The following is a 17,530-nucleotide window of genomic DNA, read 5'->3' as shown; positions in this document are numbered from 1 at the left end:
AAATAACGCAAAAACAACCAATTTACACTTTTTAGTGAAATATAGGTGTCCTAATAGTGTTTTTAGCAGTGTGGGACACATATACGACTGTCAACAGCTCAAACAATGTGTTTTGGTGTTTTGTGACCCTTTAACAGAAAACAAAAAAAACTCTAATTTGGAACAAGTTATGGTTGAGTAGACTGTATTAGATAATAACAAATTTATTTTTTGAGCGAACTATCCCTTTAAGATTTCTTTAAAGAACAGTAAATGATCAGCTTTTCTCGAGTTGCTCTGGAGGTTTTCTCACCTGCCACACCCCGATGTTCGCAGCTGGTTCTGAGAAGGGACGCTTGAAAACGTGACACATCTTAAAGGCGTCAGAATAAACCTCAGTGATGTTGTTTAGCACCACCAGAACAGCAGCCAGTGGATACACACAGGAGAAGAGACTCACATAGCCGAACAACAGGAACTGCTCAAGGTAGTCATCAAACGTGCCCTGATGATCAAAGGTAGTAATTATTACCATGTTTACAAACCTTGCCAAACTTTCTGAAGAATCCCAAATGTGTAATTACTGTCATCACTTACTCAGGCTCATGTCACCCAATAACAGGCCTATCACACTTTTCACCATTCCATTCACTTCAAACCACAAGCTAATCTGAATAGATTATGCTTCATTCTGTGAACTACACTGTAAAATATGAATAATAATCGGTAAATCATATGAATTTTTCTAGTCATCGCAACTTATGTCAATCAAACTGATTAAAAACATTGGGCCCTATCATACACCCGGCGCAATGTGGGGCAAGGCGCGACGCAATTGTTGGTTTGACGCAAGAGTCGTTTTGACGTTTTCCGCCACGCTGTTTAAATCAGGGGTTCCCAAACTTTTCAGGCCGCGACCCCCAAAATGACAATGCCAGTGAGTCGCGACCCCCAATATACTTTGAGGTGGTTATAAATACAGAAACCTTGCATGCAATGGCGCACACACACCAATGGATCCAAGTCCATTCAGTCTTCTATTAATTTTTTTTATGTATGAGAGCTGGAAATGGGCCACAAAGTTTAACCGGGTGTTATGAAATCTGCTGCATCTGACACTATTGCTGTGTCTTTAATACAATGTAATTACCCCAGGGGTTGCAATCCAATAGAAGTAGTAACTATAAGCTACTATAGTAACTATATATGGTATAAACGACTATTTTTTTTCTCTTCAGAAGGTTATGGATAAAATATGGTAATTCTTATGGTTGAATAAAAATAAATAGATTTTTGGAAACCACCAGGCGACCCCCTTTCATTGTACCGCGACCCCTCGGGGGGGTCCCGACCTCCACTTTGAGAACCATTGGTTTAAATAGCAAATGCATTTGCGCTCTTATGTGCGGCCATAGGCGTTCAGGTCTAAAAAGGGAGGCGTGTTGAGGTGCATTGCTGTTGCATTGCTATTTTGAGAAACTGTAATAGATTCTTCAATAGACCAGAACAAAGCCGGTCTATTGTCCAGCGCAGAGCGTGTTAGTTGTGCGCCTTGCTTACACACTGCTTATACACACAAGATGCAGAGCAATATGCAAATATCTTCACAAATGAAAAACAAATAAAATATTAAGGATATTTATAGGATATAATAAAGATATATATAAGATATAGATATAAAAGATTAAAATATTACAAAACATATTATTTTTTTAGCCTACATAAATATAAAAAACACTGCCTTCATGCCTTCTTCATCTCGGGAGGCTTTTTCAGTTCATTCATAACAATTTGCTTTTGTATAATGTTATTATTATTAGCAGTATTATTTATTATATGCGTATTTATATTTGTTTTATTAAAAACAAGCTTAGATTTGTCCACCTGTCAGGTTTTAGACCATATGGGGCACAGCATGTGTTTTAGGATATAACTCAGTATTTTGAGCACAATTCGTTATTATTGTTCATTTATTCGTTTGCTGGAAATTAGAACTGAATTTAGAAATAGTTTTGAAACAAATATTTGCGCTTAACAAACAAAATTAATTATTTATAGGTTAATTAATGTCTGTGCGTACAAGGTTTCCCTATCCACGAGAGCGAAGGTGAAAGTAGATCATTTATCTCTCATTTTCAAGCTGTAGATGCTCTGTTTAACTGTTTTCTTGCTTGTGAAATGCTCATTTTTTTCACTTACACTTATTTTACGTCATGTAAATAGCAAATGTGCTTATGGCGCGACGCAACTGTCTCTTAAAGGGAATGGGAGATGAGACTCTGATTGGTTTATTCTCAAAACACACCTATAACTCATTAATAAAATAAACTCAACCCTTTTAAATCATGCGCCATGACGCAAAGCAGATTTTTCCATCCTTATATTAGCAAAAGTGGATTCTGACACGCCCTGAAAGCGTTTGCGCTCTGCGCTTTGCGCTTTGCACTTTGCGCATGGACCGTCAAAATAGAGCCCATTATGTTAAACTTTGTATAACCTAAACAAAATAGTTGAAACCTGATTACCTTATTAAATTAAAGAAACAAAAACATTTCCTGTCATGACTTGTTGTCATATATTATTTTACAGTGCATTATTTATAAAGCAGATTTCACAATCTGGAAAGTGAAGTGCACTCAAAACATATTTTTGCTGCTTGTTCAAACTAATTTGAAATGAGCCGAATCAACACAATTCTTGGTTTTTGGGACAACTTAATTGTTTTATGGTCAATCCATCTAAATTTGTAAAAACAATTAAGTAACTTAAGTGACATGAGGGAGAGCAATGAATAATAGAAATGTCATTGTTGGACCCTTTATGTAGCATTCACAAAAAAAGTGTGTAGTCCAGATATGAACCTTTAATTTAGACTGAAAGTGTCCATCTGTCAGTGGTCACTGAGACTTACCAAATAGGTGTTCATTTCAGTCTCCAGCTGAATTTGTTCCAGCAGAGGGAGTTCTTTATCACCCATCAGTCTCCTCATCCTCTTATAGACTCTCTTGTTCCTCCTTCTCTGCAGCCAGTAGGGCAAAAATGCCTCCATCACTTGATTCAGGATCTGAGAGGTGATGAGCAGGGTGGCCAAACTCTGATGATCCACAGACAAATGACAAGGGGTTACATTAATGGGATAGTTCATTCAAGGAAGTCTTATTTGTTTATTTTGGCTAGAATAAAAGCAGTTTCTAATTATTCAAAACATTGCTATTTTAAGGTTAATTTTTTTCTGATTGTTTTACAGAACAAACCACTGTTATACAATAACTTGCCTAATTACCCTAATCTGCCTAGTTAACCTAATTAACCTAGTGAAGCCTTTAAATGTTACTTTAAGTTGTATAGAAGTGTCTTGAAAAAAATATCTAGTAAAATATTATTTATTGTCATCATGGCAAAGATAAAATAAATCAGTTATAAAAAATTAGTTATTAAAACTATTATGTTTAGAAATGTGTTGAAAAAATATCCCAGAAACTAGGGAAAAAATAAACAGGGCGTCTAATAATTCTGACTTCAACTGCATATATATACACACTGTGGAAAATAAAATTATCTGGTAATTAACAGTTTAGATTTTTTGTTCATTTACAGTTGTTGAATTGCATTATGGGAGCTTGATCTTTGCTCTGTCGACTTTTAATGTTGAAAATTTTACTGTACAGTTTAACAAAGTGACTTTTATTGACATTTTAGTAGTTTGAAATAATATAAAGTATTAGAAATTATATAGAGAGAAAGAAGTCTGTAAAATAATAGAAAATGTACTGGCAGGATAGTACAAGGTTTTTGTAGTGTACTATACAACACAAACCCAGAAAAACTATTAAACTATTAAAATGTTAATACAGTCAGTTTTTCTAACTTTTCTAACCTTTCCAAAGTTAAAAGTTGTTGGAAGTCAGATCAAGGTTCCATAATGCAATTCAAACGGATAAATAAATGAAAAATAAAAACAGGATTACACAAAATGTGTAAAACTGCAAACTGCAGATGCTTTTTAAGGTGTACACATATACAGTCAAGCCTGAAATTTTGGGTTTGACAATATCTATACTCTGTTAAACTTCCTTGGCAAAAATAGTATAAAATATAAACGGATGAATGAATGAATGAATGAATGAATGAATGAATGAATGAATGAATGAATGAATTGTATCCACAATATGTTCTCTAATGAGTGAATGCCAGATATCTGTACAGAAGTGGAAATAATTTAGTCAGCAAAGACCTTCTTTTGGATTTCTACCACACAAAGAACATTCATATCACTTAATAAAATACAGGTTAAACTCCTGGAGACACCTGAGTGAATTTTGCATTTTAAAGCTTAATGCTTCTTTGCCAAAATCAATTAATGAATGAATTTATCAATGCATGAATCAATGAATGAGTCAGTAAATGAATCAATCAATGAATCAATCAATCAATGAATCAATGAATCAGTGAATCAATCAATCAATCAATCAATCAATCAATCAACAACTGGATTAATTGTAGTTTTTAAAGCTTAACCCTAGGGGGTGAACGAAGTCTCAGTGGAGGAGCAAATATCTCAGTCAGGTTTCTATAAAATACCTTCTTTTGCTTTTTGAGGTTGAACTAAATTCCTCTGGATGATTTTTAACATTAAAAATGACATTTTCATGCAACCGAATTTTGGATTATCGAACCCTTTTTTTCTTGTTTGTGTGTCTGAAATGCTCACCTGTCTCAGAAGCACCATGTCTTGCATGACAAAGGCAATGTAGAAGAGAGAGGCAAAGCAGTTTACAAAGTTAAACTGGAAAGAAAAAGAAACAAATACATCAAAATAATCCTTAATTGTAATGTTCCCCACACCTTTAGACCAATCTACAGCTGTTCCATGAATATTAGATGAGAATTTTTAAACTAGTGACACAGAGATGACTCAGATCTGGGATTAAAATGTTAAAGTCAATGGGAACAGTATCTCCAACAGAAATAGATGTACAAGAGTTAAACTAACATGAAATAATAAAATATGCAAAATAAATATGTAAAGTATAAAACAATTGAAAGCATACCACCAAAACCTTGAGCACAAGGTGATTTTGAAATGAGGACTCCAGTCTGTGGTTTTCTGTACAAAGAAATAAAAAAATAGAATAGGATTTACAATAATTATCAATTATAACTATCATCATTAATAATGATCACTCATTTGATATTAATCAAAGATCATACTTCTCATTTTAGTGTCCTTTTTTATTACATTTATTATATTTTATATTACACTAAACACATTTTAAAGATGCAGTATGTACAGTTAGTTTGACACCCAGTGGTTGAACTAGGTATTGCAGTCCTGGATCAAAACACATTTTCACAAAGGCTCTTTCTCTGATGAGCCCACGCAAGCGCAGGTTGCCAGATTGATGCGAGTGTGCCTGACTATCGAGCCTAAACACTGATTTAAGAACTATTTAGAAGAACTATTTTCCATACTAAAAGGAGTTTATTCCCAGTCATCCCCTGAAATGTATATTTTAAAAACGGCTTTTATTTCTCACAGGTGAACAACATGTGCTTTATTAAGTGTTAAATGCTAATAATGTGAGTTTGAATGTCATTTTACATGAAATTTATTGTCATACTACTGAAAGCAGCAACAGATGATTTACCAGATTTTAAAAATAAATTAAACTTTTTGAAGTTGAACTTTAGAACTGTGACTCTGCAAACCAACACATATCAGTGATTCAGCATCTACATTTAATAATGTTAAAGATATTTAATGTGTATGAATTAGATTTTATGTAAGGTTTATGATTTAATTAATACATATTCATTCTGTTGGAGTGCAGTGAGTGCACTATTCTGTGTATCTGAATGGCTGTATTTAAATTTCTGTCGTGTTTTGTCTGGCGCAAACAGCAACACTGCTTATCAGTGCAAATCTCATCATGTAGTGGGTTGTTAGGACACAGGGTTAAATATATCCTGCTCATCTAATGTTTACTTTCGTAATATTAATATTATTTGCTAATTAATAACCACCTTATTTGGAACTTTGAATCTGCGTCTCATTTCGGAGTCTGCTACTGTCCACCAGAGGTCGCATTCAGTCACGGAAGCATGCTTTGAGAGCCTTCCTAAATGAATGAATGAAATTCTCTGTTTTCCATCAAGGCAACCAGAGACGCTGAAATATAATTGGCTAAACTGGCATTGGGTGGGTTGAAAGAACCAAAACAAAGACCGGCACATAACGTACATTTTAAAAGCAGAATATCTGACCTCAGTATTGTTTTTCAGATAAACAAGTATGTTCAATTAGCATGTTTTTTTTTTAATATCTGCAAACATATCATGGCATTTTTATGCTTTAGAAGAGTCAAAAACTTACATACAGCACCTTTAAGATTAGTTTATCCACTCGAGTTAACATGAACCAATAGTAAGCAACTGTATTTTCATTAAATTACACTAATGTGAATAAATATACTTACATAAATGAATCATTCATTATTTGTTCATGATAGTGAATAAGAAGAAGAAGAATGCTGAATGGATTTCAGGCTCACCCCAGTCTGTGAGAAACTCTGCAGCGTAGCGATACAGCAGGTTCATGATCTCGATGACCACAGCATAGATGATACTCGGGACAAACAGCAGAACGCTGGTTGCAAAGTTGGGATTTTCATGGTATATGCTTATGGCCCAGAACTCCATGTCAAAGTAAACCATCATCACGTAAAAGGACAAATACAGGCACAGCAGAACGAAAGGGACCGACACCAAATATATCCTCAAATGTCGCCTGTCACAGGAAAACAAACACTGTCATACAAATACTGTATTACTATTATTATTAAAGTGGACTTATTATGCCACTTTTCACAAGGTCTAATATGAGTCTGTTCTCAAAATTTGTACTAAAATTTTAGCTCAGATTACAGCACAGATTACTGCTGAAATTGTTTTTTTTTTTTAGGGTATGCGCCAAATTGCGTCTCTTTGTGTTTGGCCCTTGTAAATAAACTGCTACTCCTCCTGTCAGGATGCAAAGTGTGTGGTTTTCCAGCTAAACCGGGCTACTTAAAAAAAATATTCCCTGAAAGAATAAGACAAGATTTCAACATACTTGGAGCTAGGGTAGATTGGCTCCTCTCGGCCGGTGACTGGATTCAACCCCAAGGGTCCATGGAATCCAGCTCTTGGTTCTTCAAAGGCTTTTTTACGGCCCAGAGTTCCCCAGCTGTATGCTAACGTAGCGCTGCACCGCTTCCATACTTCCAGAAATACTGTAGACCAAACCAGGTTGAAGACGGCAAACAGGACGTACTTGTCGTAGTCCTCCCAATCGAAGAGGTAGTAGGGGATACCAATGAGGGCCATGGGTATCAAGGCAAATGTGAAATACTCCAAAAATCCAAAGTAGAGTCCCAGACCTTCACCAAAGTAACTTCTGATGTCATCTACACCATGAAGAATACAGCACAGTGGCTTTAGCATACTATACGGTTATTTCAGGCAGCCGTCATTTTAAAGAACCAAATCGAGGCTGCGGTCGGAAGAAACCCGGAAGTATAGGACCAGCACTGTAAATATTGCAGTAACATGCTGTGGACTGCAAACCTCCAGATTTCAAAATGCAGAAATGGTGTAAACATCACTTTAATATCATTCAGTAAGTTTAATTTAAACAATTAAAAGTAATTTAGCATCAAACAACACCACAATCTCTTTAGGAGTAATATGCTCAAGTGTTCTCCTAGGCTTCAGTTCTTGGCACCAGTTAAACATCGTGGGGACGCTTTCCTGCTTCAGCCTATGTAACCTGGTAAGTGATAAAACACTGCAGTCCTCTGTAGCACACCCTCGTGTTGTCTGTAATAGTGTTGTCCCGGTACTGAAGTTTTAAAAACATCAATTTCCCGCTAACATATAAGCGCCGCTAAGCGCGTTCATAAACAGCGCTGATTTACTATAGTGTTCATCAGTGCTCAACAGTTTACCGCTCTTCACCAAGTGCAAACAAAGATACACGAACACTGGAGCGCGAAGCAGCCGTGAAGATCAGTCGAGTCATCAAGCGGATCGCTCGTCTGTGTTTGTACTCGGTAAACAGCAGAGTGTGACAGATGACCTTCTCGGCCAATCACAATCATTTCTATTAAGCACGTGAACACAATGGCAAATCAGCGCTGTTTTAAGAAAGCCATCAACAGTGCCTTAATTGTTAGCGGGAAATTGAGGGTTTTTTCTTTTAATTCGGTATCATGACAAGTCTAATATACTAAAAGAATCAGTTCATTAACTTGAGTTTGATAAGTGAAGTTTATTCATAAACTAATTTCGAGAGGATCACGTGCTTATGATTTATCACGGCCGGTCTCGTATTTACTAATCACTCGTATTCCAATCATATGTGCCCTAAGCTACTATAAATAACCACAGTTTTCAGTTCATTTGATCTTCGTTTGGAAGAAACCCTCCTCCTCCCCTATTCTCCTCCTTTACCTCTGATCAGGCGGCACGGCGGCCCAGTGGTTAGCACTATGAGCCCCACAGCAAGAACACGGTGGGTGTTTCTGAGGAGGAGTTTGTATGTTCTCCCCGTGCCTGCGTGGGTTTTCCCCGGGTTCTCCGGTTTCCTCCCACCATCCAAAGAACTTCAACATTCATAACAATCAAGCATCTGTCTAACCCCTTTTGTTTCCTTAGCTACCGCAGCCGGGGAGTTTTGAGATCCACGGAACTCAGGCTCCCCTCTCACTCTGCCAACGGGAGGAAGCCCCGGCCTCGAGGATCCCTTGAGCTCGGGGCTCTCTCCCGGGACAGCATGCCAAACAAGCTTTTATAAATCATCAGCTAAGTGTGAACTCTTGAAATAGCGTGTGTTTGGGAAAGAAAACGTTAGCTAACTAGTGCCATTTCCTTTAACTTAGCTGAAAATGAGCTCTGATATCACTTTTTATTTTCACAAGAACGGACCCTTCGGGTCACTCGGAAGATGGTGAAATTTTAAATTTGTGTCACTTTCTCTTCGCTGATAAGATATACAGCCAGCTACACAACATTCCTATATAACTCCCAACAATACTTCCGGGTTTCTTCCCACCGCAGTCTAGATTTCGCTTTTAAAAATGGCGGCCGTGTGAAATCAGTCTACAAAGTTATAACTTACTTGAAAACAAAAATTCTGGCAGAATTTACTCATCCTAATAAGACATTTCCTTAATTTTTAGAACAATATTCATGATATTTTTAATCAAATGGATTAGTGGTCCAGGGTCACATTTGTTTTCCAAACATGAAAATGAATGAGATGAGGGTGAGTGAATGATGACAGAACTTTAATTTTAGAGTGAACTAACCCTTTACAGTGGATCTATTTTAGATGGACTAAGTATTATTTTGCTTAGCTCAACATTAGCATTAAATAAGCAGTCAGAAGTGTTTTCTTAATGATATAAGAGAAGAAAATGTTAAGAGCTGCCATTTATGACATTCAGCTGTACTTAGATAACCAATATTCTTGTGAAAGTCTCAACTGATATAAAGGCTGAAGCTGGGTTTAAAGTTCATGCTGCCAGCGCACACAGACAGAGTGACTCACCAAGTGGCTGGAAGGACAATTTGATCTTTTTGTACCACGAGAACGAGAGTCTCTTAAGGTCTTCTTTGTTATGGAGAGGGAAATACTGGACAAGGACACCTTTAGACTGCAGTCTGCGTACTGAAAAAGAGTTCACCACCAAAATGTTAAGGATGTTCAAAAATGACAAAAAGCATTGCAACAAACTGCGTGTGGATTACAATCATCATCCTGCTGATGTAGACGTTGGACTGAAGTAGCTAATATTAATATACCGGGTGGGCCTTTTATATGGATACACCTTAATAAAATAGGAATGGTTGGTAAAATTAACGTCCTGTTTGTGGCACATTACTATATGTGACGGGTCAAACTTTTCAAGATGGGTGGTGACCATGGTGGCCATTTTGATGTCCGCCATCTTGGATCCAACTTTTGTTATTTTCAATAGGAAGAGGGTGATTTGACACATCAAACTAATTGGGAATTTCACAAAAAAAAACAATGGTGTGCTTGATTTTAACGTAACTTTATTCTTTCATGAATTACAAGTTTCTGACCACTTATAAAATGTGTTCAATGTGCTGCCTGTTGTGTTGGATTGTCACTGCAACCCTCTTCTCCCACTCTTCACTCACTGATAGCAACACCACAGGAGATATGCCAGCACAGGCTTCCAGTATCCGTAGTTTCAGGTGCCGCACATCTTGTATCTTCACACCATAGACAATTGCCTTCAGATGACCCCAAAGATAAAAGTCTAAGGGGGTCAGATCGGGAGACCTTGGAGGCCATTCAACTGGCCCACGATGATCAATCCACTTTTCAGGAAACTGTTCATCCAGGAATGCTCAGACCTGACACCCATAATGTGGTGGTGCACCATCTTGCTGGAAAAACTCAGGGAACGTGCCAGCTTCAGTGCATAAAGAGGGAAACACATCATCATGTAGCAATTTCAAATATCCAGTGGCTTTGTGGTTTCCATTAATGAAGAAAGGCTTCACTATCTTTTAGTGTATGAAGGGCAGAGGTTTGCTGAAGAAGTACTGACAGATTTCAGCTGCTGTCTGGGCTTTCACTGCCTTTCTACACCTTCCTTTCTTCATGTGTTCATTACTTTTTCCCTGCGTCATTTCATTTTATTGTGCATAACTTAATTTGTAAACTTATTAGATTTCTTTTCTTTGCATATATGGATTACTTTGGTTGTTACCAACATATGGGGAAAATTTCAAGTCAACGACACCTTTAGAAATGGTTTTCTGAGAAAAATGGTGACGTGTTCAAAACTTATTTTCCCTGCTGTGTGTATATAAATGTCTTGTTGCGGGTAATATGTTTATCAAATGCACACTTACCAATTGATTTTCCAGGGTAAAGCTTATACTTGGGATATCCTGGTATATACTCTTCGTTTTTCGCTCTAAGTGTATCCAGTTCATGTTTAACAATATACTGACACTCCGCATCACTGAGAAATCCTTCACCGTCTCCTGTTAGCATAATACAACAGTTATAGGACTGCTAGGACCGATACATAATGCTATACCAGAATCATTAGCACCTTATCAACTAGTCATATTACTGTAATGCTTTTATAATGAACTAATGGGGTTGAAATTACTAAATAAACACTGCAATCACCTTCATTTCGTATTCTTTCGACTTGGACCTCACCTTCAAAGTCTTTGAAGCTTTCTCTGTTGGCATAAGTGAACCCGCGCATTGTGCCATCTTGAAACTCCTTAAACAAGCCCACATCTTCAGCTCCAATTAAAAGCCTCTGTAACGTGGAGCCCACAACAAAAACATTTGGATTTGGCTTCTGACCATCCTGAGCTGGAAACAGCAGCTGGTCCACCAACAGCTCTGCTCCTGTAAAAGGAATCGCATTGTTAATGTCAATACACACCTAGTCGATGCTAAACAACTAGCGCCAACATGCTCACGTCTGATTCCCTGTGGACCAAATAGCTGCACGTGAACAAACAAAAGCCGACTAAAATGAGAGAGTGCGTTCTGTGATCAAATATAATTATAAAAGTGGGGCGTGCGAGGCATGATAGCATGAGTGCTAACTGCTGACACCTGGACCTGCCACCTGTCTCGTCTCACGAAGGAGCTCTGAATGATAAAAGGAGGAGAGACCGCCGTAGAAGACGAGAGAGGACCAGGGGGCTCATGTACGAAGACTTGCGTGGAAATCTTACTAAAACATTGCGTACGCACAAAGCTGTAAATGTGCGTAGGCAGAAAAAAATTCAGATGTATGAAACACTGCGTACGCCGAGTCTCACGCATATTCTTTTGTACATCCGAATGAACGTGAAACTGAGCGCAACATGCACGAGCACAAAACCCCTCCCTGCCTCCTCCCCCGTATGAATATGCTAATGACTATGCTAATGGTAAAACCCAACGAAAAAGCAAAGGCAATACCAAGCAAAAAGAGAAACTTTGAACAGAATGTGAATTGGAGGTGCTGCTTTCGGAGGTAGATCGGAGAAAAGCGGTGTTATTTGCAAGTTTGTTTTTCGGAATTAACAACAAAAGAAAAAAAATAGAGTGGGAGAGTTTAGCTGATGCGGTTAACACAGTTGGGTCTGAACATCGCACTGAGTGAATTAAAAAAGAAATAGTCTGGTTTATATCTGTAAAATGTTGCAGGACGCTTAACAGTCTCAGTGGCGCGCTCGTAAGACACATGTGATCATGTTTTGACACGTTCGAGCATGAACTCGGCTCGAATCCAGCGTCTGATGAACTCTTTCTTCTTTTTTTTCCCCCGCTACATATCATATTTTGCCTACTATTTATCACGAGAAAGACTAGTAGGAATCATTAATAAGTTTGTGCATCATATTTTATTTGCACATTTATTGAATGGAAATGTTTCTGATTCACGCATGCAAATTCATCTTCAGATAGTGTCTTTATAGCAATGTGCGTGCAGTAGATCGTTCAGATTACATTGGGAAAACAGGCGACCGCTGCAAATTGTGCTTTAATGTTTAGCTGGTCAACTGTATGGTATGGAAATCTTACATACCTACTAAATGAACCCGTCTCATACAGCTGCCATTGCAAGGATCAGACACTTTGTAGAGAAGAATTTAACACAACTGCCTCTAGGAGTCGCCAATGGAAATAAAACAGACACGCACAAAAAATGTGCGTACGCCAGCCAAAAAGCTGCCGTGAACCTGCGCACATTCCCACGTTCAGTTCATTGTTAGTAAATCCAAACGTGAGCGATTCTGAGCGTGAAACCTGGCGTACACAAAGTTTTTGTGCGTACGCAGCGTTGATACATGAGGCCCAAGGTCTGGACACTTTGTTTTACTTTTGCTCTCAGTTTGGCGGCAGTCTCTGTGAGGGCTGCCATCTGTTTGTTTTATTTTTTCATTATTAAAGGGCACCTATTTTACCCCCTTTTCAAGATTTAAGAGAAGTCTTTTGTGTCTCCAGAATGTTTTTGTAAAGTTTCAGCTCAAAATGCCACCAGATTTTTTATTTTACCTTTCAGAATATTGGGATTTTCTGCTCTAAACACATTATAGTTCTTTTTGTTGCCTGTGCCTTTAATGCTAGTTTTCCCCGGCCACCAAGTGTGCCTCAATCTCCAGCTGTGTCAGATAAACAGTGACAGACATGAAGTGGATCTTGTGTAACATTTGTGAGAAATACAACAGTAAGAATCTTCCCAATGATTATTTGATGTATTTGTTGTGGAGTTAATTCAAGCCTTTCTGCAAGGATGAGTCACACACAATGTTGTTGCAAAGTTCAAGCACACACCCCCACATGCACCCCCAACTTCGCATTTTTTGCACGGCAAATGTGACAGGATACACGTTAATATATCCACTGCTGTCTTGATATCTGTTATGTTAATGTACAAAATAAACCTGATTTAATGTCAACAAACTAGGATTAAAGTCTCTTCTTTTATAATTGTAGTGACATGTGGCTGTGGTGCTAAAGTAAAATCGCTGAAATTCATTACAAACATGCACTGATTTAAAACCCTTTTAGAGTTGTAAAACTCAATCGTGATCACACTTAATAATAACTGATGATCACAGAGAGCTGAACAGATCTTTTAATCCCATTTGCTGTGCAATTTGGATCTTTTTTAATGTCATGAGCTTTAAAAAAAGAGACTTATTGTTATTATGTAATGTAAATGTAATGTTTTTATATTACGCATTTATTGTGTATGGCCATACACCCAAAGCGCTTCACAATCATGAGGGGGGTCTCTCCACACCACCACCAGTGTGCAGCATCCACTTGGATGATGCGATGGCAGCCACAGGACAACGGCGCCAGTGCGCTCACCACACACCAGCTATTGGTGGAGTGGAGAGACAGTAATAGAGCCAATTCGGTGGAAGGGGATTATTGGGAGGCCATTATTGTATTGGCCGATAGAGGGACTTTGGCCAGGACACTGGGGTTACACCCCTGCTCTTTCACGAGAAGTGCCATGGGATTTTTAATGACCACAGAGAGTCAGGACCTCGGTTTACCGTTTCATCCGAAAGACGGCGCCCACTGACAGTGTAGTGTCCCCTTCACTTTTACTGGGGCATTAGGACTCACATAGACCTCAGGTATTATATCACCCCAATATGACTATGGACACTATATTTACACACCAAGAAGATTACAGTGTTATTTTACATTTGACTACTCAATTTGTGTACCTGACTACTGTCAGACTCCCAGAAAACTATAAAGCATTGTCTATGTGTATTTTTGTATGTTGTTGGTTTATTATAGTTTGTTTCTACATAATGATCCCAACTGCTCTAAAATAATGACCCCCCCCCCCCCCCCCCAAACAGAGCGCTTTGTGTCATCTGGTGAAATTACTCTCAATATTTCAACGTGTATCGCAGAAAAATAAAACATTCCAATGTCAGTTTTTCATGAAGTAACTGAAAATAGAAGCATTTGTATTTTCTCTAAAGGCAGATTTTCATATTCAATGTCCTAGACCTCCATGAAGGGCAAGGTTCAAATTTGCTGCCGCAGTGACTAACACTGACAGAAGCCCAAAAAAACAAAGAATGGACTTTAAACAACTTCACAAGGCACAAGAAGTTTCTGTCAACCTCATATCCCGAGATGTAAAATGCCACGAGTCCCACCTCCATTACGCTGCTTGTCTCTGATTCTGTTTAGTAACCAAGCGATGGCCTCTGCTTTAGTGTCATGAGCAAGCTCCAGGACCACCAGAGGGGTGAACGGAGACGCATCACTGTCAGAAACCGACAAGCCAAGTTGCATTTTTCCTGATCCCTGTGTTACAAGCACACAAAGAGAGACAAGGGTCAAAAAAAAAAAGCATAAATAATACATAACACTCTCCTCAGCATTCAGTTCTTCACATCAGACGAGCATTTATTCATATCAGAAGTCTTATTTGCATCCATAACTGCTTATGGAAATGTTTTCATGTTACTTTGAACAGTCATGCAAATAGGTCATTCGAACAATTAAGTCATGGCTGGTTTAAAAAAAAAGTGTTGCGTCACATGATGTGTACTTCTTGATAATACAGACATATAAAAATGTAACATTAAATATGACTCACTATCACCATTATGTGACAGGTGCAAAGTGACAGAAGACACAACTTCCCGTGCTTTCTGGTTTTGTCCTTTGTTATAAACATTTTGGTCAAGCATATTTGATTGGTATTCTAAAGCTTATATCAAATCTTTACCACCTGATGAAGAACTTGCTATTTTTGGATATTCACACAGTGGTGTAAAGTAACTAATTACAAATACTGAAATTAGTGCAGTATCAGTACTTTTACTATAAATATATATATATATATATATATATATATATATATATATATATATATATATATATATATATATATATATATATATATATATATATATATATATTATAAATTATTATATATTATATATATATATAAATAAATAATTTATATATATATATATATATGTATATATATATATATATATATATATATATATATATATATATATATATATATTTATTTATATATATATATATATATATATATATATATATATATATATATATATATATATATATATATAATTATATTTAATTGGATTTTTTTCAACTCATACGCTCACACAAACACACACAACACTTGGCACTGTCTCGGACAAACAATAGGTCAATGAACAAATAACAATCACAACATCGTTTAGCAAGTGACAACAGAAAATCAACTAATTAAATATGTAAATAAATAAATGAAGTCTCTGAAGAATCCTCAGAGGTTGAGTGGCTTTGCGCATCCAGATAGTTAAGAAATAAACCCCAAACACTGAAACATTTTTCAATAGAATGAGTCCTCAGAAATCTCAATCTTTCGATCTGTATAACTGAAGTCATGTCTGCAATCCACATTTGAAATGTAGGAGGAGAAGATGACTTCCACTGCCGGAGCAAAATATCTATATTTCTTTTTGCGCATCATTCCTTCCCATCAACCAAACGGTAAGTGGGGCGTGGTTAAGAATTTTATTGTAGCTGAAGCCGTCAAACTGAGGAAACCACCACTTTAAATGTGGAAGCAAAAGGTCAGGTTTTTATTGAAGATTACCAAAAACAAACTTTTTTTTCTTCAGCAGATTAGTATGCACAGATTACAGGTCTGTGCATTCCGAGACGTTTTTTGCTCGCGTTTTCCGCCAACGTTCAACGCCTCGTGACTAATAAAGGGCGTCAAAGTGACTGCGCACACCAATGCGCAAAACGACAGGTGCAAAAACATCATTTAAAAAAAAAAAACTTATGTTTGTTTTTTTGTTTTGATGCGCCGCCGTGTAGCGCCATGTAACGTCAAGGAGTGATTTTGCATACTCTACTGCTTGACGCCAATGAAAAGCGATTGGGTTTGAATACTGAAAAACGTCTCGTAAAACGCAGACGATAAACGCAAACTAAAAGCGTCCCGGTGTGTAGGAGCCTTAATAGTTCACCTAAAGAAAAACAATTTTAGCAGAACAAACATAGTAAATTTCAAACTCACATGGCCTTTAGAGTCAGTTTGTCTTCATAGCACCTTAAACCAAGGATTTTTGCAAACTAAATTGAAAATGAACTTGCTAGCCAGTTAATCCAGTTTCATGGTACAGACCCCTTAAAAATTGCTTCATGTGTCCCAAAAACTGGCTAATTTCTTAAGGGTTTGGAACGACATTAGAGCGAGTAAATGATGACACTTGACAATTTACATTTTGAGGTAAACAAACCGTTTTTTAAACACTCTTATGTGACTTACTGGTATTTCCAAACTATCTTTCATCCCACAAAACATACAACGATCTACAAATTGAGAAGTTTCAGTACAACTTTACATCTATCTGTCCTCAACAAATCTCTCAAAGATCAAGATCCTTCAGAAAGTTGACTCACTGCTTAAGAGCTGGATTCTGCACCAAGAAATCCTTAAGAAGAATGTAAAACAAAATATGAACGCAAATCCACAAAAGAATGGCTCAGAGGAAGGTGACGGAACAGTTTGGAATGACCAAATCAAAGTCCAGACCTCAATCCATCAGTAATATTTTGAGAGACTCTGTACATGCAAGAAACCCTCTAATAATAGGGTTACATGCAAGAAACCCTAATTATTATTTTACTTTATTGTATTATTATTATTTTATTTATTATTATTATTATTATTGTTATTATTATTATTATTATTACTTATATACTACAGATGAATGAAAATACGGTAATGATTTACTCATCTTCCACTTTTTCTTTCTTCTGTTAAACACAAAGGAAAATATTGACCTTATTCTGCATTGCTGAATTGCGCTCGTTTTTGCAATTGTTTTAGAACTTCTGATGCAGTTGTCTTTGTTAAAAAAACAAAGATTAATAAACGGTCAAACCACTTGCTCTACAAACAAGTGTGTTCACGACTATCCATAAAAAGTAGAATAATATAAC

The 17,530-nt window shown here is 37.1% G+C and overlaps 1 protein-coding gene across 2 annotated transcripts in view; it reads right to left on the bottom strand.

Annotated features, from left to right (window-relative positions):
• Positions 1-17,530, bottom strand: part of ano10a (anoctamin 10a) — a 58,190-nt gene that overhangs the window by 37,862 nt on the left and 2,798 nt on the right. For both annotated transcript variants that reach the window (XM_073925182.1, NM_001030206.1), the window contains 10 exon segments: positions 14,707-14,857; positions 11,228-11,425; positions 10,909-11,043; positions 9,569-9,688; positions 7,091-7,424; positions 6,531-6,766; positions 5,031-5,086; positions 4,691-4,765; positions 2,891-3,073; positions 293-484 (listed from right to left, as the gene is read on the bottom strand). In XM_073925182.1, the coding sequence (XP_073781283.1) occupies positions 293-484; positions 2,891-3,073; positions 4,691-4,765; positions 5,031-5,086; positions 6,531-6,766; positions 7,091-7,424; positions 9,569-9,688; positions 10,909-11,043; positions 11,228-11,425; positions 14,707-14,845 (1,668 nt within the window). In that variant the 5' untranslated portion in view covers positions 14,846-14,857.

This window comes from Danio rerio, chromosome 16, assembly GCF_049306965.1.
Source record: "Danio rerio strain Tuebingen ecotype United States chromosome 16, GRCz12tu, whole genome shotgun sequence".
NCBI classification, from domain to species: Eukaryota; Metazoa; Chordata; class Actinopteri; order Cypriniformes; family Danionidae; genus Danio; species Danio rerio.
Note: the sequence above shows the minus strand (reverse complement) of the source record. Positions and strands in the feature narration are given on the sequence as shown.